Here is a 23,954-nt window from a genome sequence, read left to right on the forward strand (position 1 = left end):
TATCCCCCTTGCAGATTTATATCGGCTGTGTTTTAACATTATTCTGATGAAGTTTGAAACAAATCGAGTAATAATAAGATGCTGAATTCAAATCATTTTGAAAATGACACACTTCCTTCTGCCAGTTGGTGGCGCTATAACTTTGACTCCTAATAGTCACATATATGCGATCGACATCATACAACGAATAATCTGATGAAGTTTGATTAAAATCAGGAAATGTATGTGGATGGTATTAGACACTTCCTGTTTCTCATTTCTCGCCATAATTTCAACGCCTCGCCACGAGCAAACCGTTCGAGATATAAAAAATCCCCTGGCAATTTTTCATCCCCAGTGTCTTGAGATCATGTTGACCGAGTTTGGCGGCAATGGAGTAAAAAACCTATGACAAGTATTTCAAATTCCAGAGCATGCGCTTTTTACATAACTCTAAATAGCTGACTTCCTGTTGGGTGGAGCCTATGACATGCAATACGAAAGTTGTTCGGCACGATGAGATCTATATGTGTACTGAGTTTCATATGAATATGTGCAAGTATGTGTGAGCTATACATCAACATTTATGACTGTGTTCCAGGGGGCGCCGTAGAGCCCCTGTGCCACGCCCGGGTCCCAGCCTCTGCAGGCTCCTAAAGGCCACAGATTCCAAAGTGTGCGCAAATTTTCAAGAGTTTTTGAGTATGTTAAGGACCCCAAAAGCCCCCACAACTTTGACGACAAATATGAATAATAAACCCCAAATAGCCAACTTCCTGTTGGGCGGAGCCTATGATATGCAATACGAAAGTTGTTTGTATTGATGAGTTCTATATGTGTACCAAGTTTCGTATGTCTATGTGCAAGTATGTATGATATATGGCCCTCCATATTCCAGGGGGCGCTGTAGAGCCCCTGTGCCACGCCCGTGTATCAGTCTCTGCCCGGCTCTAATGGCCGCAGGTTCCAATGTGTGTGCCAATTTTCAAGACTTTTTAAGCATGTTAAGGGCCCCAAAAGCCCCCGAAACCTTGAAGAAAAATAATAATAATAAATAATAATAATAATAATAATAATAACAAATAATCCTAAGGAAAACAATAGGGCTCTCGCCCTCCAGGCTTGAGCCCTAATAATAATAATAATAATAATAATAAACAAAGCAGATACAAGAGGGTCCTCACACCATCGGTGCTCGGGCCCTAATAAAAACAAAAATGAAGAAATGTATACACGGGTACAAAATAAGAGCTAGTAGACCTGTTGTACCTGTTCAGGAGCAGCGACGTCACGCAGGGGGCGTGGCCTGCTCAACCTGTGCGCGCTGATGTTTAGGGACACTACGCTGAATCACAGCGAAGGAAATGTAAACCGTTGCGACGCGAGATCGAGTTTTTCCACCGGCTTTTAACCCGTGAAAGCGTGTGTCGATGATTCTTACAGCGGTTTGCAACTCCTGCGATCTACACTGAGTCTGTAGAACTCAAAGATGATGCTCAACTTCTTCCCGGTGCGGAAATTCAAGCGCAACGGCAGATATATTGTGTTTGGGGCGGTGTTGATGGTCGCCTTCCTGGCGGCTTATCTGCAGTTCATGGCCGTGAACGAATGGAGCAGCCCCGGTGAGTGACATCTGATGCCCTGTCACTTAAATACTGCTTGCTGATACAGTATCAAATTATGATGATGCTTTACAGTAAGGGTCACTTTATTAACCTTAGTTAGTAGACTATGTACCAACAACAACAACATTTCTACAGCATTTATTGAACTAGATTCCCAAACTTTCTGTCAGCCGACACTATTTGTCCTAAACGTTTTTCTGATGGCGGTTTATGGTCACATGACACGCAGGTAAACAAATACAATATTTAATCTTTTTTTAAGTGTTTTATTTTGTATTTTCATTGTTTTAATGTATTGTTTTTATTTAAAAAACAAATTTTGGGCAACTTGTTCTAGGTTGTTAATGTTACTACAATATGAACTTATTTTAAAATATACAATTTGAACAATGTATTAATGAATTAAATTATATTCAGTGCTGTAAAAGTATTATTTGTGTTTCCCAATGCATTAACTACCAAACCTCATTGAAGACTATCAATATTACATTAATAATTTAATTCCCATTATCTTATTCTATTTCATACTATGTTTCATACTTTCCACAAACTTTACTAAATTATTATTATGTTTACTGGTAATTAAACCAATTTCTAATAGGATTCCAATTTTACACGTTACCTATTTCTTATAATATTCCATTCTCCTACCAAATACATACAGATTCTGTGTTTTCTAATTAGAGTTTTAATTTGATATTCTACATGCATTCCATTTCTAAATGCATTTCAGATTTAACTCACTACATTCCACATTTATAACGTTTATTAACAGTCCATACTAGCTACATTCCAGTTTATTAAATATTCAGTTGCATCAGGGGTTTGATTGGCCAGTGAGTATTCTTCATTGAAAGGCAGGGAGGGAGGAGCTGGAGTTGAAGTTTGGAATTTACTGTAAATTTGCTCTTAAATGAATAGCTCACTCAAAAATGACAAACTTTCTGAAAATGTATTCACCCTCCCAGATGTAGATGAATTTGTTTCCTTATTGGAACAGATTTGAAAAAAAATGTAGAATTACATTACTTGCTCGCCAATGGATGCTCTGCAGTGAATGGGTGCCGTCAGAATGAGAGTCCAAACAGTTGATAAAAACATCACAATAATCCACACGACTTCAGTCCATCAATGAACAATCTTGCGAAGGGAAAAGCTGCATGTTTGTAATAACTTGGGTGAACTGTTCGTTTAAGAAGACTTGGTCATGGTGAATTGCTTTTATTATTATTACACACAATGCAATATTATATACAATACATCATGCAAACAGTACAGGAAAATGGAATTTAATGCACTGACAGAATGCATTGTGTTGCTGTGTACACGGATATGGTCAGTGTGCATGCAGACACGAGAACTTCAGACTGGTTGTTTCTGTCCTGCCAGGCCCAGCTCAAAATCAGGGTGTTCCCTTCCCATTCCCAGAGTGACTCACGATGCCTCTTCTGCTTTTCTTTTATCTGCTGGCTCAGGGACCTTAAAAATTATAGCAATTAAAATCATGTTTTCTGACTGGCCCTGGATTGCAAAGGTTGTACAAAGAGAAGCTCATGTGATCGAAGAAACCTGAGAGATGTCAGGTGAGCTCGGACCTGCAGAAGGGGTTTGTCATCTTGTTTGAGGTCAGTGTCAGGTCAGAGGAGCAGCACCAATGTCACAGCACCTGGATATCAGCCTGCTAAAATTACATTTGAATAGTAAACTCACACTGTGCCCATGCGAGCGAAATCCGATTAAGAACAAAAGCTGTCCGGCTGAGCTTTAAGGAGGAAGCTTGAGTGTCATGAAGTTCCTTGTTCCTCCTGTATTTTTGGAAGAAATCTAGAGGGGAATGTTTGACCTGCACATGGCATTGACACGCTCTTGTGAGTCCGTTGGCCATGAATTCACATGCATGCCATTCCTCTGTGAACCTGCATATATTTAGCATTTTGATTTCCACAGTGCTTTTTTTTTTATCCTGGGTTAATGTTATTTGCATATTTATGAGGTTAATAGCATCAGCTGGACATAAACAACGCAGAGTATGAATGAATGCAAACCTTTCCTTCTATTAAATGTCATCTATTGTTTAACCTGTTAAATTGTGACTATACTATATTACAATCAAATCTAATCTAATCTTGACAAACTATATATCGTTGGAAAGGTCTAAGACTCCCAAATATATATGTTACCAATATGTTTTGTTAAAAATTATGTAGGAAAAGTTATAGATGAATTTATGACAAGAGTGCACCCTCAGAAATCTACATTACAAAAGGAGCTTTGACCTTTGTTTAAAAAAAAGACTTACTCGTTGCCTTTTTCTCTATAACATTTTAGAAATCATCAGAAGTTATATATCACTTGAAAACATAAAATCTCAAAATTCATCCTTCAAAACCCATTTTAAAATCAGACATTGCATTACCATGTAAATGGTACATCAAAATCATGTTACAGAATGTTTTCAGTCATGAATTATAAAAATTGAGGTTGGTATCATGCACATTCAAGTCTATCTTCAAAAACGTGAGTGACAGTTAACAGGTTAAACCGTTAACACAATACGTTTTTTATTTCTCCAAGTCTGAAAACAATGGAATAAAAAAAAAAAAATGAAAAAGTTAATTGTGAATTTTAATCTCATAATTCTGAGAGTTCTAAGAATTGTAAGAAAGAAGTCAGAACTGTGAGATAAAACAGTAAAAAAAATCTCACAATTTAGTTTTTTGTCTCCACCACAAAATTGTGGGAAGAAAAGTCTAATTCAAAATGTATCTAGTCAGAAATGCTTTTTATTTTTATTTTTATAATGACTGTAGATGAGATAAACACAAACATTCTGAAACATTTCAAACAGTATTTACTCAAAATGCATAAAAAATATTTATATTGACTATGCCAAAGCTGTTGGTAGATTTGTAGTCAGTCACACAGAAGTGGTTTTCAGCTGAAATGACCAAATATGTACAGTGGCCAAACATTCATCTAAAAATGAAAATTCTGTCACTATTTACTCACAGTGATGTTGCTTCAAACCTGTACACATTTCTTTCTTTTGTGGAAAGAAACCAATGTTGATAACCAAGTGGATTTGGGTCCCATTTACTCGCAATGGAAGTTGATGGGACTTTGGTTACCAACATTCTTCAGAATGTCGTCTTTTGTGTTTTGCAGAATAAAGAAATAAATACAGGTTTTAAACAACATGATGGTGATTTTAAATTCTGGACGAACTGTAATGAGTGGGTGAGTGGTGGCATTCTGTGAAACTTAAGTAGCATGTTTTTGCAAATTCAGTTGTTTTGACTGTTGAAAGCAAGCTACTGCATTTAGCTTTAATTTTCAAGGGCAGTGGTTAGTCATCCATGTGGCCTAACCAACATTTTGTCTGTGTGTGTTAGTTTTATCCCACTGGGGTGTCAGTGTGAAGTGACGAACCCTTGTGACTGACCCTTGACCCTTGATTTTTTTTTTTTTTGCACCAACCCTGGATTTTTAGATAAAGCTAAAATTTCCTTGTTTTTTTGTAGAGGATCATCTAAGAGCAGGTGTATGAAGCAGAAATGGAAGGAGACTACAGTAATGCATGCATCTATCTCCCTCTATGCTGCACTGGACATTGGGGCTTTTAAACAAATTCGACATTCCTCCAGGGCAGTTGTCATCAAACTGGTACTGCAGACACTGCTAGCACCTTACATTTTGTATGCATCCCTATATCTGACACACCCATTTCAGGTCTGGCTGTCTCTACTAATGAGCTGAGGAGTTGAATGAGGTGTGAACATAAGGGACACACAGAAAATGTGAATTCCTGGGGTGCCCACAGGACCGGTTTGAAAACGACTGCTCCAGAGGATACCAGCGGCCTCTAGGGAGTACAGTAAAAGAAAGAATTTGAAAAATGGAGAACGGCACAGAAGACGAAATTGTCAGTTGCTCACTTTGAACATGCAAATGCCATGCTGAAATCCTCAGGGTCTCTTCTTTAAATGCATTTGTTCTCACTCAAACACTAAGGAAAGTTCACACAACGCCCAGTGTGCAAATACACCTGAAGACACAGACTATAATAGCTGGCCATATAGACAGCCCCCTGCAGTGTGTGCTTAGTAGCGCTGGGGGTCAGATGACCCTTTCTTCTGTAAGGTGCGCCATCATTTCCTGTGCTTCTTGTTGCTATAGCACCAATGTGCAAGGTTAAGCACACTTGCACTTCTCTGTACACACACACACAAGGGAGTGTATGTGTTTTCTTCACCTTCTGATGAGCGTCTATACATTTGCTGTAAATGTTTGCAGAGACCTTATGTGCAAATTAACCATAACGTTTTTTTTATGTGTCTTGTGTGCACGCATCTTCTATTTGACAAGCTTGCAAAATACACTTTTCTCCTCTTGAGCGGGATGTTTGTCAAAAGACAACTGATAAATGCCACGTCGAAATTCTTATTTTGACAACTGGAAACCTTTTTGAAACTTGAACAGCTGGTTTTTGTGAGTTTAAGGATATTGTACACATACACTGGTGTACAAATGATGAAACATGAGTCTGTTTTTTTTATTGTATTAGCAATCTGTGCTGTGTGTGTTCTTACAAAACATCCTCTTGGGATGTCCTCAAGGTATAATGGATAATAAATAATGACTTTTATTCTTAAAACTTTTAGTTTATAGGCATTATAATTAGCTTTTATGTTAGTGAAGCACCAAAATGAATTTTTCATGAATTCATGCTGTTTTCATTTTACAGAAAACCTAAGTTGTACTTCTTATGTTCACTCATGTTTGTTATAGATCGATTAACATGGATGCTTGACACCTGATTTAAGCTTACCAAGATTACCTGTAATATGAAATACATATTTTTGATTTAATCTAATTAAGAATAACATTGAAAGTGTGATTGAATATGCAAGTTAATGCTTTCCCTCCTGTTAAAGATTAATGTGAACATGGAGTCAGTTTCAGTCTATCTGGAGAAATCCTAACCCATCAATGGCAATCTAATGTCACTGTCCTGAATCAAACACACGCGCGGTCAGTCAGGTGTAATTAATTAATTGGCAGCTTGATTAAATATTTACTCTTTTTCTCTTTCAGGTGTGACCGTCCGCACTGAAAGCATCGGCTGGGCAAACGCTGCTGCTCAACGTGCGGTAAAAGCTCAACTTTGACCTTTGTGTTTCATGTTTTAATTACTGAGACCTGTTATAATTGTAAAAAAAATCTATTTTTTCCTTTTTTTTTAATTTTAATTTTTTATTCAGTTTTGTATGAAACCGTGACTCTTAGCATCTAGAGGTAAATATATTGTGTCAAGAAAAAGATTTGTCGTGTTGATATTTCGCCTGGTTCGTTTCAAAAGGGAGGGTAAGTTAAATGGTTAGTTCAGCCAAAAATGAAAATTGGACTGTTTTACCTACCCTGTATATGACTTTCTTCTTCAAGACGAATCCATGTCGGAGTTATATAAAAAATTTTCCTAACTTTTCCAAGCTGTATAATTGCAGTCAGCGGGTGTTGGAGTTGAACAGTCCACAAGTGATTAAATAAAGCTTCTGTAAGAAACCTGTTTCTTTATCAGAACAGATTTCAAGAAATGTAGCATTACATCACTTGCTCACTAATGGATGCTCTGCAGTGAATGGGTGCCGTCAGAATGAGAGTCCAAACAGATGATAAAAACATCACAATAATCCAGTCCATCAATGAACAATCATGTGAAGTGAAAAGTTGCATGTTTGTAACAAACAAATCCATTAAGACATTTTTACTTTAAACGATCAGGTTACAATATAACGCCCGTTTCACACATACTCCGTCTGCAGTGCGTATGCGTTGCATATTTTTTTGACACACCCATGTTAACGTATTCCAGCGTTCACACTGCACGTGGTTGCGGTTTGTCAATGCGTTCCAGGAGCAGTGCGTCTGCAGCAGTGCAGCGATCGTTTATGTACCGAGTCTATTTTTGCTGTGCTGCACGCGCTGAATTAAAGTGACAGCGCATTGTTCACGGTAAAAATTAACATGGATTGACACCGAAATGCAGTCATTTTACAATAAATGTATACTAATTAAAGCCTACTGTGTTTCACACGCAACACATGGGTTTTGGCTAGATTTAAAACAAGAAAAAGAGCAACTTTAGAGAAACAAGGCAACATTATATATGCAGGCAGAAAAACTAAGTTATTTAAGACCTGTTGGATTGCGTGTAATAAAGCTTTAAGTGCTAAAAGGCACGAGAGTCGACTGTTTCTGTCAGTGGTGAGTTTTAATTTTAAATGTTTGTGATATCCTAACAAGAAAAGCAGGCTAATGTTGTGTTTAATTGAGTTGCAGCTTGTTTCAGCAATTTATTATTAAAAATTGCAGTCAAATGCATGAGTAATACGTTGTTTATATTTGAATTTAAAAATGTCTCTGAAAGATAGTTACTGTACTGGGATGAAAGAGTATCACAATGCTGAAAACGCTTTTTGATTTGGTTTTTTCTTTTTCTTTTTTTTTTTTTTTTTTTACATGATTTGATATCAAAATAATGGACAAATGTTGTATTTTGTGGCTTAAACAGCCGCGGATCAGTAGCGGACTGCAAACACGTCCTGTGTGAAAGCACAATGAGTCTGTGCTGCTTCAGGACAACATATATAACACACACGGACTGACGGATTATATGTGAAACAGGCGTTAGTCCTCTAAGAAAACTATTGCTTTCTCCAGTGAAAAAGTCATCTCGTATGAATCAGGAGAGAAATATGCACAGATTGAGCACTATGTGAATGCGAGAAGATATAGAAGCAAGTGATGTAATACAAAATTTCTTTAAATCCTCTCCAATGGAGAAACAAACTCATCTACATCTAAAGCTGAGTAAGCTTTGAGAAAATTTAAAATTTAGTTTGAACTGTTCTTTTATGTACATATTATAATTCTGGGATACGATATTCCATGCAACATCTTCTGGTTGTATACTGCAAATTCTGTCATATGTAACAGGTCATTCCAGTATTCCATGCATGCATACGATTTACATACTGTAGAAATAAAAAGTCAACACATCTATGATGCGCACATTTTGTCTAGGTAATTGCTAAGTAGATTTTGCAGCACAAACAAAATCGAAAATGCTGCTGGAATTCAGATGCATGAAAAACAATTCTGTGTGTGTTTTATGTGTGTCACAGGTTCACATCTCTGACATTAAACATGATAAAGACATCTGGACTCCAAAAAACACTCAACAGACATGGAGGGCGGAGGTAATAATACGGCCACAATGATAGAAACATACATGGCTGGTATTATGTTATATTAACTTGGTACATGTTTAATAAACATAATATTTCCTTGGTATTTGCTCAAAAAAAAAAAAAAAAAAAAAAAAACAGCACCAAGGTATTTTTTGTAATATTGTTAGTGTACTAGTTTGTTATATTTCTGTCACTCAGAGCTCTGTATGCATGATCTGTTGATGTGCATCCGCTGTAAAGATGATGGTGTTAATCCACATGAGTATGTCACCCAAGGCTCTTCAGCAAGAGATTTGCCATCTTGTTTAATTTAGCAAGACTCTGTGTCTCTGTTTTAAATCTGACACATGAGCTGTACATTTTTGTTCATGCTATATGTTTGTTGGTCATTTAAAAGAATATTTGGGCTTCCAAATTATTTAAGCACTATGGATAACATGACATTTGTGATTACTACAGAAAATGACTTTGGATAATTGACTTTAACAAACATTAATGCGCTTACACTGGAAGTCTGTGGGGAAAGTTACTCCAATTCTATGTAAATAAATGTAAATAGTACATTTAGCCAGTAGCTAAATACTTTTTACAATACTTTTCTACCTAATTTACACAGTCATGACCGGAATTGAGATATTGGATATCGCTTTTCAGAGACAGTGGGTAACTTTATTACACTTTTAAAACAGTATTTTAATGTTTATTCCAGTGTTGTGTCTTACCCCATAGACTTCAATGGTAAGTGCATCAAGGTACCTAAACATGTTTTTTTCCTTTTTTTTTTGCAGTCTGGTGGATGACATAGCTTATAATATTATAGAATATTACAAAGTGAAAAAAACTGTATGTGTGTTGTGTGTTTGCTGCAGTATAAAGGAATGGCGAATCTTCACATCTTTGAGGACTGGTGTGGCACGTCTATATCTCAACTACAGAAGAATCTACATTATCCGTTATATCCTCACGTAGGTGTTTTATCTGTATAGATGACATATCTGTCATATCTGTACCCAACTCTTTTAAATATTGATAATAATAATAATAATAAATGTTTTTTAAAAAGCCAATCAGCATATTAGAATGATTTCTGAAGGATCATGTGACACTGAAGACTGAAGTAATGATGCTGAAAATTCAGCTTTACATCAATATTACTGCTTTTGCTGTATTTTTGATCAAATATATTTAGTTATATATACATATATTTGTGTGTGTGTGTATATTTTATATATATATATACTTTACATAATTTCAGCTTTATTTGAATAAACAAATTTGGTTAATGATAACAACCCTGTTAACAACATACTTTACTTTCAATATTAGATTTGTTTGCATTGTATTTGATGTGTTTTTATTTCTGTAGACTCGTACAACTGTGAAGAAACTTGCTGTGTCACCCAGCTGGACCAATTATGGACTCAGGATATTTGGATACATACATCCTTATACCGATGGTTTGTCTGACTCTCTTTCACACACACACTAGGGCTGCATTATAAATCGCATGCGTTTATCATGTGCATCTCGTCAGTAAAGCTGATTCACTGACAAGCTATGCAATATCGCATTTACTATCAGCGATGTATGGCATGCGCTAATGAAAGCTGTTTGCGTAGCTTGCCAGTGCACATGCTGGAGATTTACTACTAATCACAGAACCAGCTTTACTGACAAGATGCGCATGATAAACGCATGCGATTTATCATGCAGTGCTAACATGCACATATTCAGATTGTGTGCCATTGTCACACTGTTATCCCTTCCCTTTGTTTGGCAGGTGACTTTCTGTTTGCAGTGGCGTCTGATGATAACAGTGAGTTCTGGCTCAGTGAAGATGAGAATCCAGACAATCTGAAGCTCCGCGCTTACGTCGGAAAGGTTGGAGAGACAAGAGTCAACTTTATAATTACTTTAATGTAGATGTTTGAAATGCATGCGCTGAATCTTGTGTGATTCCTCCATTTTTAGACAGGCAGAGAATGGACTGCCCCAGGGGAATATGGGAAATATGCCAGTCAGATATCAGATCTTATTCCGTAAGTGTGTTTGTGTTTCATAATGCTGCATGGAAGTGCTCACACATCTGTCCAAGTAATGACCACATACCTCGGTGATGAAAACTATTTTTAGATTCAGTATGTGTAGATTCACAAGGTGCTGCTTGTGTCCCGATGATCACGGCACACAGTGGGAAGTCATTAAAAGTATTCTTCTGTTATAACATGATTTGTAATAGTGCAGGTGTGTGTAACATAAGTTTAAATAAATAACTTGAATTAAAGGGAGAGTTCACCCAAAAATGAAAATTCAGTCATCATTTAGGTACTCACTTAGAGACCTGCACGGGATGGATTTTTCCCAAAAATATATGTTATTTTCTCCCGCTCCCGCCGCATAATCCCACGAGTAAACATATAAGTAGTTTTTTTTAATACTTTGCATATTCTGCCTGCTACTCTGTTATTTTTTCACTTGCTTCCGTTGAATATAAATTTAAAAAAGAAACAGAAAATACATTTTAATTAAATGGATGAACACAAACATGGAACTTAGAACATAGAAATAAAGTAAAAATATGTAAATTAAATTAAAAAAATATATAGTATAATAAATCATATAATAATAAACCTGGATTTATTTCATGTTCAAAGGAAAAGTAGCCTAGGGCCTAATACTGCTTAAGAATGCCTTCTTTGCTTTTAGCAATTCCTTCAAACATAAAACAAATCATATCCTTATTCCTCAATAACATATTTAACAAAATAAATAAGAATAAACTGAATAAACTAAAAAAAACTGTACGACTACTTAATGTGCCCGTGCAGGACTAGCAAGTCGTTCACTGATGAGGGCAGGTGAAATGCTATTTCATGCATACTGAGTTTTTTACACTGTTAAAGAGTTGGATTCCCATGCTAAACATGGACAAAGTTTCAAAAATTAAGTTGTACGTTTGAAGGAGTATTTCTGTTCCAAAAATACTCCTTCCGGTTTGTCACAAGTTTCGGAAAGTTTTTTTCGAGTATGGCTCTGTGTGACGTTAGATGGAGCGGAATTTCCTTATATGGGTCCTGAGGACACTTCTGCCGGAAGAGCGCGCGCTCCTGTATAGCAGAGCACTGAGAGCACAACAGACTTCACTGATCAGAGCGAGAGCGTGAGCGAAGTGTCACAAAAGAAGTGTGTTTTTGGTTGCCAGGGCAAGACAACCCTGCACAGATTACCAAAAAAAACAGCATTAAGGGACCAGTGGATGGAGTTTATTTTTACAGAGCATCAACGGAGTTGTGCAAGTGTTTTTGTTTGTTCCCTGCATTTCGAAGATGCTTGTTTTACAAACAAGGCCCAGTTTGACGCCGGATTTGCGTATCGTTTATTTCTTAAGGATGATGCAATCCCAACGAAAAAGGGTCACGATCGTATGTTGGAACCGCAGGCGGTGAGTAAAACTGCTTTCCTCATGGTAAAGTCACAGCTTCCAAACGCTCCCAACGCAAAAGCTTACTCGCGCTCGTGATTCTTTAGCTCCGCCCACACGTCACGCCTCCAGCCGGTCGTGTTTTTCCGGGAAAAATCGCTACAGACTATCTTTCTCTTATGAATATAATAAAACTAAAGACTTTTTGGAGTTCTGAAGGATGCAGTACTACTCTATAGGTACTCAAGATTAACAGGATATTGAGTGAAAACGAGCATTTCACCCCCCCTTTAATTTATTTCGATAGCTGTGTCCAAATTCAGGGTCTTCCGAAGACCGCAAAAACCGGAAGTCGGTGTTTGTGAATTTGGACAGCCTACCCTTCTTTCGGTTCCCTCCCTTACCCGTTGCTCATATCCTGTCGCCTAGCAACCGTGACAGCGCTAAGCAAATAGCGGGTGAAGAGCTCATCGTTCTCTCCCCGGAGCTTTATAAACACTTCTGTCTGCTCTTTCGTCTTTAGAAGCGTTAAAAACAGCTTCAATCACTTACAAATAAGCTGTGTGTAAGGGGATATTCACACAGGCAGTAAGGAAGAAGCTAGTTTTTTTTTTACATATACACGTACAAATGTAAAAATAAAAAAATGCTTAACGCTAAAACAAAATGCCTAACCAGAAAACCACTAAAAATATATATTTTTGAAAAGCCAGTTTTTAAAAAACATCGAAAATAATACTCCTCCCCCACTCCGTTACCGCTCGCTTCGTCCTGCCGAAAAGAATTATGGGATAGGTAGGACGCAAAAGGATCCACCACACCCATCCTTCCAATTCGGGGAAAAGGAGGACGCATTTGTGGGCCGCATTTGAAGGATCCTACGAATTTGGACAGCCTTCGTCGCGGCGCTGTGACGTAACATCCTTCAAATGAGTCCTCCGAAGGATGTAGACCCTGAATTTGGACACAGCTTATGTTTTCAACTGATTTCTAATTCCTAATTGTCTGTTTATTTATTTATTTATTTTTTTGCTGACTTGCCTATTTGGTAAAGCATAATGAGAAAGCAATTTGTGAAGTCGCTATAAAGATTTTTTTGTTATTATTATTAGTATTCAAATACATAAAAAAAAAAATTTAATATGTTTTTTCATGTTTATCTTTTAATGTAAAACTATTGAGTTGCATTAGAAGCTTAACATATAAAAGTTTCAAAGATCTAATTGTGTTCATGCAAAATGAATAAAAGTTCACTTTTTTTATTGTTTTACAGTCTGCAAAAGAACAATAAATATTTCTTTGAGCTTATCCACAAGCAAAACGATCAGGGAACGGATCATGTGGAGGTTGCGGTGAGTGTGTTCGCTGAGGGTGTTTGTGTGTGATTGTTCGGTGTACACTGTTATGACACGGTCTGTCTTTACTCACAGTGGCAACTCAAACAGATCGGGAGTGGATTTTCAATCATCGATTCCAAGTTCATCTCCCTCTACACCAGTGAGTGTGTGTGTGTATGTGTGTGTTATTCTGGGATGTGGTTGCATAAATGTCAGGGTAGTGTTAGGATGCTTGGAATAGCTGCTCCTGTCTACACACACGTCCTGAAATAGAGCTAATGATGGGGTAGTCACCACTGCACAACGTGTGTGTGTTGTCCTCTTATTGCTTCAGCTGAAGTCTATCAATCCAGGCTTTTGCATTCATTTCTGTGTAAACATATGCTTATGTAGTTCTCGTTAGAAACTGTTTTTGTTTTCACACTGCAAGTTTATCGACGCGTTTGCCTTCGTTATTGCAAACTAAATTAGTAAGAATTTTTATTCATTTAAAAACTGCTGAAGTTGAATAAAAATATTACAGGAAAAAATGTGATGTTTATTTTGCAGTTAACTCAAATAAAAAAACTTTTGTTAAAATATTAAAATGTCTTAAACTGAAATAAATATAAATTAAAGATATATTGAAAAATAATCTGAATAATAAAACGAAAATACAAAATTAAACTAAAACTGAAAATATAAAAACAAAAGCTATTAATAAATATTTAGACAAACATTTAAAAATAGTATTAATAGTATCATGTTTTAAAAACTGGTATGTTTGAGTAGTAAATGTTTTTAAAACAGCAGTGTGTGTTGTTACAAACATGATGTCATGTGACCGTGTAGCATACTGCTGTTTGAAAAGGTTTACATGTAACATTTAACATGCTTTTAAAAGTGTTTGGTCATCTCAGAAATGGTGCAGTTTTAACCCTCTAAATTTTTGCTGCATCTTTTAGCAGTTTGAACAGTGTACAATACTATGGATGGTAGTGTGCTTTCAAACTGATGACCTCATTTTTGTATGACACAATTTACACGTGTGTGTGTGTGTGTGTTCATTCAGACGAGTCCTCGCTGAAGACTGTAGATGTCAATCACATTCCTCAGACCTTTGCCAGTCATGTGACTCCGCCCCAGAGGTCGTCTGAGACTCCGCCCCATGGAGTAGACATGCTGAGAGCAGATCCTCGAGACTCATTTCATCAGGGTGAGAATTTCAGACACACACTCACTTTCACTCAACACCATTTAAACATTATAAACCAACAATGCAGACATGCTGCGCTATTAAACATTGAACTTAACTCCTTAAAATGAAACCCTCAGGGCATTCCAGGCCCACATGCTGATATTTTTTTCAGTGGAAGCACTTTCCAAATAAAGATGGTTCCTGTTGACCATGTCTGTCAAAGTGGTCCAAAATTGACATTAGAATATATGCAGACGGGACATGAATTCAGTGCCACCTTCTGGCAGAAGAGACACTGTTACAGTGGTTCTTAGCCAAATTGAAGACCGTTTGCTCAAAATTGTACTTTAAGGTCATCCCCCCAGTCCATATTATATATATTATATTTTATTATTTCTACTGTAATTATGACAAAGCAGCTTGTTTTCAAACTACTTTTTATTGACAGAAAAATGGGAAACCTTACAATGAATTAAATTATATAACCATAATCAAAAAAAAAATATATATATATATAAAATATAAAATATATATATATATATATATAAACATCACACCCACTGATCTATTTCTCTTTGGGGCACCTGGTGTATTAAGATCTTAAATCAAATAATAAATTTATATATATATATATATATATATATAACATTTTTTGTGTTAAATAATTTTGACACATAAAATAATTAATGCTAGATATTTAAAAAATATTAAATTAATAATTTCAAGAAAAATGTGCATTAGATAATTAAATTTATATAATTAATATACATTAAATTGTGCATGTTGTTGTTATTATTGTTAATTAGAAATCTTAGTAATAATAGTAATGATGTGTTATAATGTTTTGTGTCTATTTGTATATGTAGTTCCTTTATTGGACCGGACGCGTTTGCAGGGAGTTTTACCTGACTGTATTTATAACCCCAGCTACATCATAAAGGGATATCCTCTAATGCGCTACCAGGGCCTGCAGTTTGTAAGTGTACATCGTTAGAAAATTAATAAAAAATTGAAGTGTATGTTTTTGTGCCTATGCGTTTGTGATCTTGATCAATCTAATCTGATGCAGGTGCACCTGACGTATGTGTATCCTAATGACTACACACGGCTCACACACATGGAGAACGGTAACAAATGTTTCTACCGTGGGAATCCATACTACCTGGAAAGGTAGACACACAAATACTGTACACCACCGTTCATATGCTTGGGCTTGGTGTGGCTTTTTAATTATTTAGTTTTTTTCAGAAGTATCTCATGCTCGCCAAGGCTATATTTATTTGATTAAAATACAAGAGCAACAGTAATATTGTGAAATATTGTTACAATCAGGGGAGCAGTTTTCTTTTTGAATGTGTTTTGAAATATAATTTCTTCCTGTGATGTAAAGCTGAATTTCCAACAGCCATTACTCCAGCCTTTAGTCACCTGATCCTTCAGTAATATTTATAATATGCTGTTTTATTTAAACATCATTTGAAATAGAAATGATAAATGTTTACCGTTTCTTTTGACCAATTTAATGCATCCTTGCTGAATCAAAGTACTCATTTCTTTAAATAAAATCTTACTGACACCAAATGTTTGATCACACCCACTGATCTATCTCTCTTTGGGGCACCTGGTGTATTATGATCTCAAATCAAATAATTTGTTTTTAGATACGGCTTCTCAAACTACATTCAGCTGGATTTGCCTGAAAATGAGGAGAGAGTCATCAAATACAAAGGTACAGCATACATTTAAACAACAGTCACAATGCATTAAACTTCCTTAATGCAACAGGAATATTTTGTAGGAAATAATGATCATGAATTTAGAAAATAATAATTATTAAAAATGTATAATGATGAACCGTGTGCAGTAAGATTAAAGATTAGATTAGAATAATTATATTACAGTAAGTACACTTATTGAAACGTGGTCAATTTTGTTGTCTTTAACTCCCAACAGCTTGATGGTTCAGAACTTAAATCCCATTTCAAAACTCTTAATGCTTGTCTTTGTCTTCCTGTAGGAGATGGCATGGAAGGAAGAGCCATAAACCTGGGCAGAGATGAAGATGAGGGCTTGCAGAAAGCTGGAAAGTATGAGGAGAAGCAACAAATGAAAGCTAAGGTTCTCCAGGAATATGGAGATGATTATGATGATTACATGATGCAGAGACGCCGTAAACTGTATTCTGTTCAGAAACATGGCAGCATCAGAAAAAAGAGGCAAGACGGGGAACCTGACATGAGATTTCAACAGATGGACCAAGACAACCAACCTAAGGCAATCCAAAAACCGCCTGAAGAACCACAGAACCACCCAGAGGAACCACAGCAGCAACCAAGAAAGAAGAAGAAAAGGAGACGTCCTGAACAAAACCAAAAGGACCAACACTACCTCCAAAACCCACCTTCTGAGGTGAAGAACTATGACCAGGGAAAAGAAAAAGACTCACAGCGGTTTCAGAATCACGTCATGGAGAACATACCTGACCGGCAGAATCCAGGACCAGCTCAAAGAGAAGATCACTTGAGTTCAGAAGTGAAACATCAAGTGGACCAATCGCTTAATGATGGAAGATTTGAGCTCCACCAACATGAAGCCATATACCACAACAGTAGTGATGGGAATCCAAATCTTGTTGCAGTTGGAGACAGAAATACTCCTGTGGAGAACATACGAGAAGCCAATGAATTGAAGCAAAGATCAGTGACCAACCCTGCCATGTTTGATGAGGACCAGAGGGAACGTCATGACCTTGTGAATCGGATGGGTTATCGTAAAGTCTATCTAGGAGAACATGTGGAGAATACACCCAAGAACTCTAGATTAGATGAGGTGAACGTAAAAAAGGCAAGGCTGGAGAACACTGCAGATGAGCAGCCATCCTTGAATGGGAATGAAGTCAAAGCTGAACCAATGAAGAGGCGCAAACACTCAAAACATAAAGCAGATGAAGCCCTGCACGTTTTGGAGAACAACCCCGAAAATGCTGTAGTAGATGACATCAATATTCCCATCAAGCACAATAATGTGGCTCTTCATGTCCAGATTACCCAACATCCACTTCAAAACCCATTGTATAACGAGACCAATGAGCTTCAGGCATTGGTCATCACAGCTTCATCTAACAAAGAATATAACAACCGCTGGGATCACATGAATGACGGCAGAAAGGAAAAAGAGATTCAGGATAATGCGATGCATATAGAAGAGGTTGAAGATGGAGGAGATGAAGAAGACTCTTGGGTCAAACAGGGTTTCTCAGAGGAAGACGACTATGACCTCACTAACAGGGCTGTGTTTGACGTGGAAGTCAAGTGGTCTCAGACGTTCCAGGCCAAACCTCTAGATCTGCACGCCTTGCGCTCCGACTGGATCGATCTGAAGTGTAATGTGTCTGGAAACCTGCTGCTCGAGGAATCGGAAGCCTTGTCTGTAGTGGAAGCTTTCATGAAGAAACTAAACAAGAAATTTCCAAGGTAGGCCAGCTGTTCAGCAGGAATCAAATATTGAATTAAATCAGCAGTTCATTGCTACCATACTGAATAATACACCGTTTATACAGTGTACTTGCTGGGATTTTATCGAAAATGTATTAATTTGCATCAAAAGGGTATTTTTATTCAGCAAGGGCACACTAAATTAATAGTCACAGTAAAGACATAATGATACTTTTATTTCAGATAAATGCTGTTCTTTTATAAAAGAATCCTAAAAGCTAATCATTGCAGTTTCCACAAAAATTTACATTGTGAATAATAAGAAATATTTTTGAGCAGCAAATCGGCATATTAGAATGATTTCTGAAGGATCATGTGACACTGAAGCCTGGATGATGCTGAAAATTCAGCTTTGCATCACAGGAAGATATTTAATTTCAAAATATATTGCAGTAGAAAATGGGTGTTTGAAATTGTCAAATTTTATAACATTATCGTTTAACTGTAAAAATGCAAAAAAAAATAAAATAAATTGTTGTCCGTAGTGTGTGCTATTTTAGTATTTTCTTAATATACAATTTTTAATGGTATTTGTCATGCTGATCAAAAATTTAAGTAAATAGTATTTTCAGATTCGCCGTCATAATGGAAATTAGTCATGCAGTATGCTCTATTTCTATAATATTGCATACATACAGAAAATCAGTGCACAGTAAAAATGGTATGTACTGTATAGTATAGTATTAGTATATAGTATTTATGCAATCCTGAACATTTTAATTCATCTTTGACATTAACTTGTGTGTGTGTGTGTGTGTGTGTGTGTAGGCAGTTCTCTCTAGAGCGTATTGTGAACATTGCGAAGAAGCCTGATTATAATCGTGGCAGTAGATATCTACTGGAACTGGACCTGCAGGAGGCTTCAGGACGCCACCTGCGTCTGGTTCAGTACATCTATGTGAAACGAACTGAAGATCGGGGTTTTCACAAAAAGCAAAAGGCTCAGGACGCAGAACTTAAACTTTGCAATCCATATCGCTTCTACTGGAACCCGACTGCTACCGTCCACTTCATCGTCCCAGGTAGCACTCTCATATCGAGTTTTATTCAAGATGCATTTATTTAAGACTTGTGCATGTTTCTGAGTAGACTGCATGAAACACCTTCATAAGGCACTGTGTGTGTGTGTGTGTGTGTGTGTGTGTGTGTGCATGCAGTGAAGAACCAGGCCCGTTGGGTGCAGCAGTTTATTTCAGACATGGAGGAGATGTACCGCACCACTGGAGATCAAAACTTCAATGTCATCATCACTGACTATGAAAGCACTGATATGAACATAGAACAAGCTCTACAGAACTCTTTCTTGCCAAGGTACATTTACCAGTTCATAAATACACACTAAGTAGAGTGATCCTTCATGAGTTAGTTTTTTTGATCGTATTGCACATTTACATTGGTCATATTTCTTTCTTAACCTGTGGAGAAGTCGCATTACTACAGCTTTTTAAAACGAGACCCCACTTCGAGTCCCTTTCTATTGTGTATCCCGTTTCAGGTATCAATACCTCAGGTTAAGTGGGAACTTTGAGAGATCAGCAGGACTGCAAGCAGGAATAGACCTCATTTCTGTAAGTTTAAGACAAAATCACACACCGTACTTACAAAAAAAAAAAAAGGCTTAAATACGTGTTCAAAACATCACAGGATCTTCAGTGAAAAAGAAGGCTGAACTAATTCAAGATGATGGATGTCACTCATTTGCAGCTTATAAAGGTCTGTCTCTTTCTCAGGATGATCACAGCATTGTGTTTCTCTGTGACCTGCACATTCATTTCCCTCCTGGCTTCATCGACACTGTGAGAAAACACTGTGTGGAGAGACACATGGCCTTTGCTCCGATAGTCATGAGACTGAACTGTGGCGCTACACCCCTGGAGCCTGATGGTGCAGTCTTGCACACACAAGATAACATGAGAACACCATCATATACAACATAGAATTAGATTCATGTATTTCCACACAAACACTATTGTTCAAAAGTTTGGGGTTCATAAGATTTGTTTAATGTCTTTGTCATTATTACCCTAGTCTTCAGTGACACATGATCTTTCAGAAATCATTCTATTGGTGATTTAGTGCTCAAAAAACATTTCTTATTTTTATCAGTGTTGAAAACGGTTGTGCTGGTAATGTGCAGGTTATTGGGAGGTCAATGGCTTTGGTCTTCTGGGCATTTACAAGTCAGACCTGGACTCCATCGGGGGCATGAACACCAAAGAATTCACTGACCGCTGGGGCGGAGAGGACTGGGAACTACTGGACAGGTCAGTCATGGGACAATACACTAATATCATACTAATACAATTAATACAAGTTCATTATTAAAACGTTAATCATTTATTAGCTTGATCTCAGTCAGTATGCTTTTCTTTAAACTGTGCATTATGATGATGTAATTCCTAAACTCACTGGCAGCATTTAAAGTAATAGATTTTTTAGTTTTTAGATTTATAAAAATAAAACTTGATATAATAAAAAATTTATGGTATAAACTTACACTAAAATAGTAAAATAAAGTATTTTATTCATTTATTTCTATGCAAATTTTTATTTTGAATCAGTTTTTGGTAAAAACATTTGAATTGCCATCATTCACAGTATAAAATGTTCTATATAAATAAACTTGCCTTGTATAGGATATTAACCCTTGTGCATCAATTTAAAAAAGTTACTCTGAAGGCCTTAGAGGACCAAATTGTCCATGTAAGAAAAATGTCATGAAAATTGTAATCTTACATGTTTTTTTCTTTTTCTTTTTTTTTTTTAAGTGAAACAGAAAAAGTTAGATGTTTCAGTTTATGAACATGATTTATGAGCTATTTTTTTAAGTATTAAAAAAAAACATGTTGAACAAAAAATTGCTAGAAAATTAAATTCATAAATCTAAACAAGCTGTGTTCCAAATTTCCAAATAAGATTTTGTTAGGGTGCAGTACTGACAATTGTCCATTAGATTGCCAGCAAATTTCTGGTTTACACAGTGGTTGGATTTATGATTTGCAGTACAGTATAATTGTTCTCTCTCAAACATTACAGCGATGCACACACAATTTTTTATTACACACATGCAAACCACACTCTGACATCCATACCCACACACTCAAACAATTTTTGTTGTATCATTTATTCAGTTGCCTCTAAAATACAGCAAAAACAGAAAGAACAAAAAAGTGCAAATTTGCTTCATAGGCCAAACCTAAGAACATAGCACCATTTAGTAAAAAGAAATGTCATTTTTGCAGCTTTGTCACCAGAATGAAGGCCTGATAACAAAGATTGCACTGTACTATAGTTAAATTGCCATGGGACAAAAAATTTTGTGTAGCTGGTGTAATATAGATTTTGCTAAATATTACAATTCTAATAAAAATACACCCTTGTGCCAATATTTATGCTGTTGGCATTAACACAGGCAAAATTATAAAACTGAAAAATACAGAAATGCCCACAATTACAATTAACAATAGTTAATATTGGCTATTTATAAGTTATTGCTTGTACATAATTCTCACTTTTCGTGACGGCCAGAACTGTAATATCCCTAATGCTAAACAAACATTATTTGGTGTGTGAAGTGCTTTCTTTTTTGTGTGGTCTCAAGGATCCTTCAGGGTGGTCTGGAGGTGGAGCGACTCTACCTGAGGAACTTCTTCCATCACTTTCACTCAAAGCGTGGAATGTGGAACCGCCAGATGCTGCACAACACGTAACCAACGCTTACAATGACACTTAAAACTTCAGGACATTCCAGATGTGTTCCAGATCACATCTGACTGAAGGTGAATGTGAGGTGACCGTTTAATGGAAACACACAGAGACTCAGGACAAAGACGTCTGTGATGTTTGGATTGAACAATGTTGCATCCAGACCTCTCCAGATCATTTCCAGAGTTGGAATGTTTCTCTAAAGCTAGCTATGCTATCAAGAGTGAATTTTTTTTATTTTTTTTTTTAAATAAAGGAACTGATATAAGTTATTGATGCCTTCAGCATCTCTTGGTTATTGTTGTTGTCACTTCCAGATCAATCAAACGCCTTCAGTCGCGTCTGGCTGAGTATTCTGTTCTAACAGACAGAAATGTGACATTTAATGAGATGTATATACTGAAAAAATGTGTATTTATTCAGGTAGGTAAGTGTCTTGGGTGAGGGTTGACTTTGCACATTGTTACATATGTTTTATGCTGTGTGACCTCTTAGGGACTGAAAGAATCTGGCCGAAACTGAAGAGATGTGCAATATTCCCATAGTGTGTTGGTCTAAGAAAAACAATTCATTCAGGTTAGAAATGCTGTCAATCTCACAAAGACTGTCCAGAACATGGCTTGGTCATATAACATCCTCAAAATATAAAATCAATTACATTTTGTTAAAAGAATAGTTTTTTTTTCAGTACTTTTTATAAAAGTTAAGCGCAATGTACTTCCAAATTCTCATTACTGGAATGCACACAAATAGCCATATTAAATTCAAAGTATGTATGTGTCATGGTAGCATGAAATGACCATCCATGTTTTCTGTGATATTTGCCATTTTATAGTGGTATTGCAGGCGTTTTAAAGCTGAAAAAGCTCTTTTTGTTCAATTGAAAGAGATTTTCCAGCATTTACTATCTTCATGATACGTTCCAGTGAGTAGATCTGTTGATTTACACTGATTCAGCCCTTTACAGTATTAATTAAAGCAATCCTAATATTCAATAAATGCAATCAATTTCAGTTTTTTTCCATAGGGTTATTATTTGGTTTGTTATGAGTTTGTACTCTGATGAATTACATGCAACCTTTTCCCAATGATAACTGAGATAAGACATGCTCGGTGTGACTGAAAGGTAATCAGATCTACTCTGTTTTGTAGGGATTTGGCGCTGTTTTTAGAGTATATTTTTTAACCATTGAGGTTAGTTAGTTTTTTGGTGGGCTCATTATTATTATTTTTTTTGATCTGACATTCACATAGCATGTTACTTAAAAATCAAGTTATTTGTTTATTCTTCCGTATTTTGTAAGTGGCAGAATGGAAATGACCTTTAACAAATTTATGTAGATCACCAACAACCTTAAAATAAAATGTTTCTTCTGAGATATTTTGTGTTTTATTTGTTTTATAATCAGTATCAGCACCACCGGTTTTCTGCATTAATAAAATATATTTTTTAGTTTATTGTCCGACTGCAGCATTACGTACTGTACTTCTTTCCAGGAAAACCTTTTGATGTTTATTATTTTCAGTTTTCTCTCTGTTGGCATGTTAGCGTCATCAATCCCTCCATTGTTAAGTAACGTTAGGTTAATCCTTGTCTGTTGTCTCAGAATCCAGAAATGGAGATGTTGATGTAATAAATAACTAAACTCTCATTACCACAGGAAGATTCTCACTACTGCAAATGTTGTTTAAAGTGAAAATGGTACATTTCAAATGTTTTCATGCTTGAACTGTTTTAAAGCGGCATTCGATCTTCCACCGATCTTTTTTTTTTTTTTTTAAGTGGACAATACACTCATACAAGTGACATTTGACAAGCCTCCATACAGCAGTTATTAATTGTGTAGAAGGTTTAAATTACAATCGTTTTAAAAGGAAAGCTTACCACTTTAAATCAGACACTGCATTTAACAAATATGTGACCCTGGACCACAAAACCAGTCTTAAGTGTACATTTTTTTGAAAT

At 36.3% G+C, this 23,954-nt stretch overlaps 1 protein-coding gene across 1 annotated transcript; it reads left to right on the forward strand.

Annotated features, from left to right (window-relative positions):
* The first annotated feature begins 1,285 nt into the window (after positions 1-1,285).
* Positions 1,286-23,367, forward strand: b4galnt3b (beta-1,4-N-acetyl-galactosaminyl transferase 3b). Its single transcript, XM_026287073.1, has 20 exons — positions 1,286-1,601; positions 6,699-6,754; positions 8,789-8,863; positions 9,724-9,819; positions 10,221-10,311; positions 10,635-10,735; positions 10,826-10,893; positions 13,549-13,627; positions 13,706-13,772; positions 14,664-14,807; positions 15,656-15,765; positions 15,859-15,959; positions 16,451-16,518; positions 16,807-18,262; positions 19,052-19,305; positions 19,441-19,594; positions 19,779-19,851; positions 20,014-20,167; positions 20,421-20,547; positions 21,885-23,367. The coding sequence occupies exons 1-20, from the start codon at positions 1,469-1,471 to the stop codon at positions 21,991-21,993; spliced, it is 3,516 nt and encodes a 1,171-aa protein (XP_026142858.1). The 5' UTR covers positions 1,286-1,468; the 3' UTR covers positions 21,994-23,367.
* The last annotated feature ends 587 nt before the right edge of the window (positions 23,368-23,954 follow it).

The sequence above is a fragment of the Carassius auratus genome, chromosome 18 (genome assembly GCF_003368295.1).
Source record: "Carassius auratus strain Wakin chromosome 18, ASM336829v1, whole genome shotgun sequence".
Classification (NCBI taxonomy): Eukaryota; Metazoa; Chordata; class Actinopteri; order Cypriniformes; family Cyprinidae; genus Carassius; species Carassius auratus.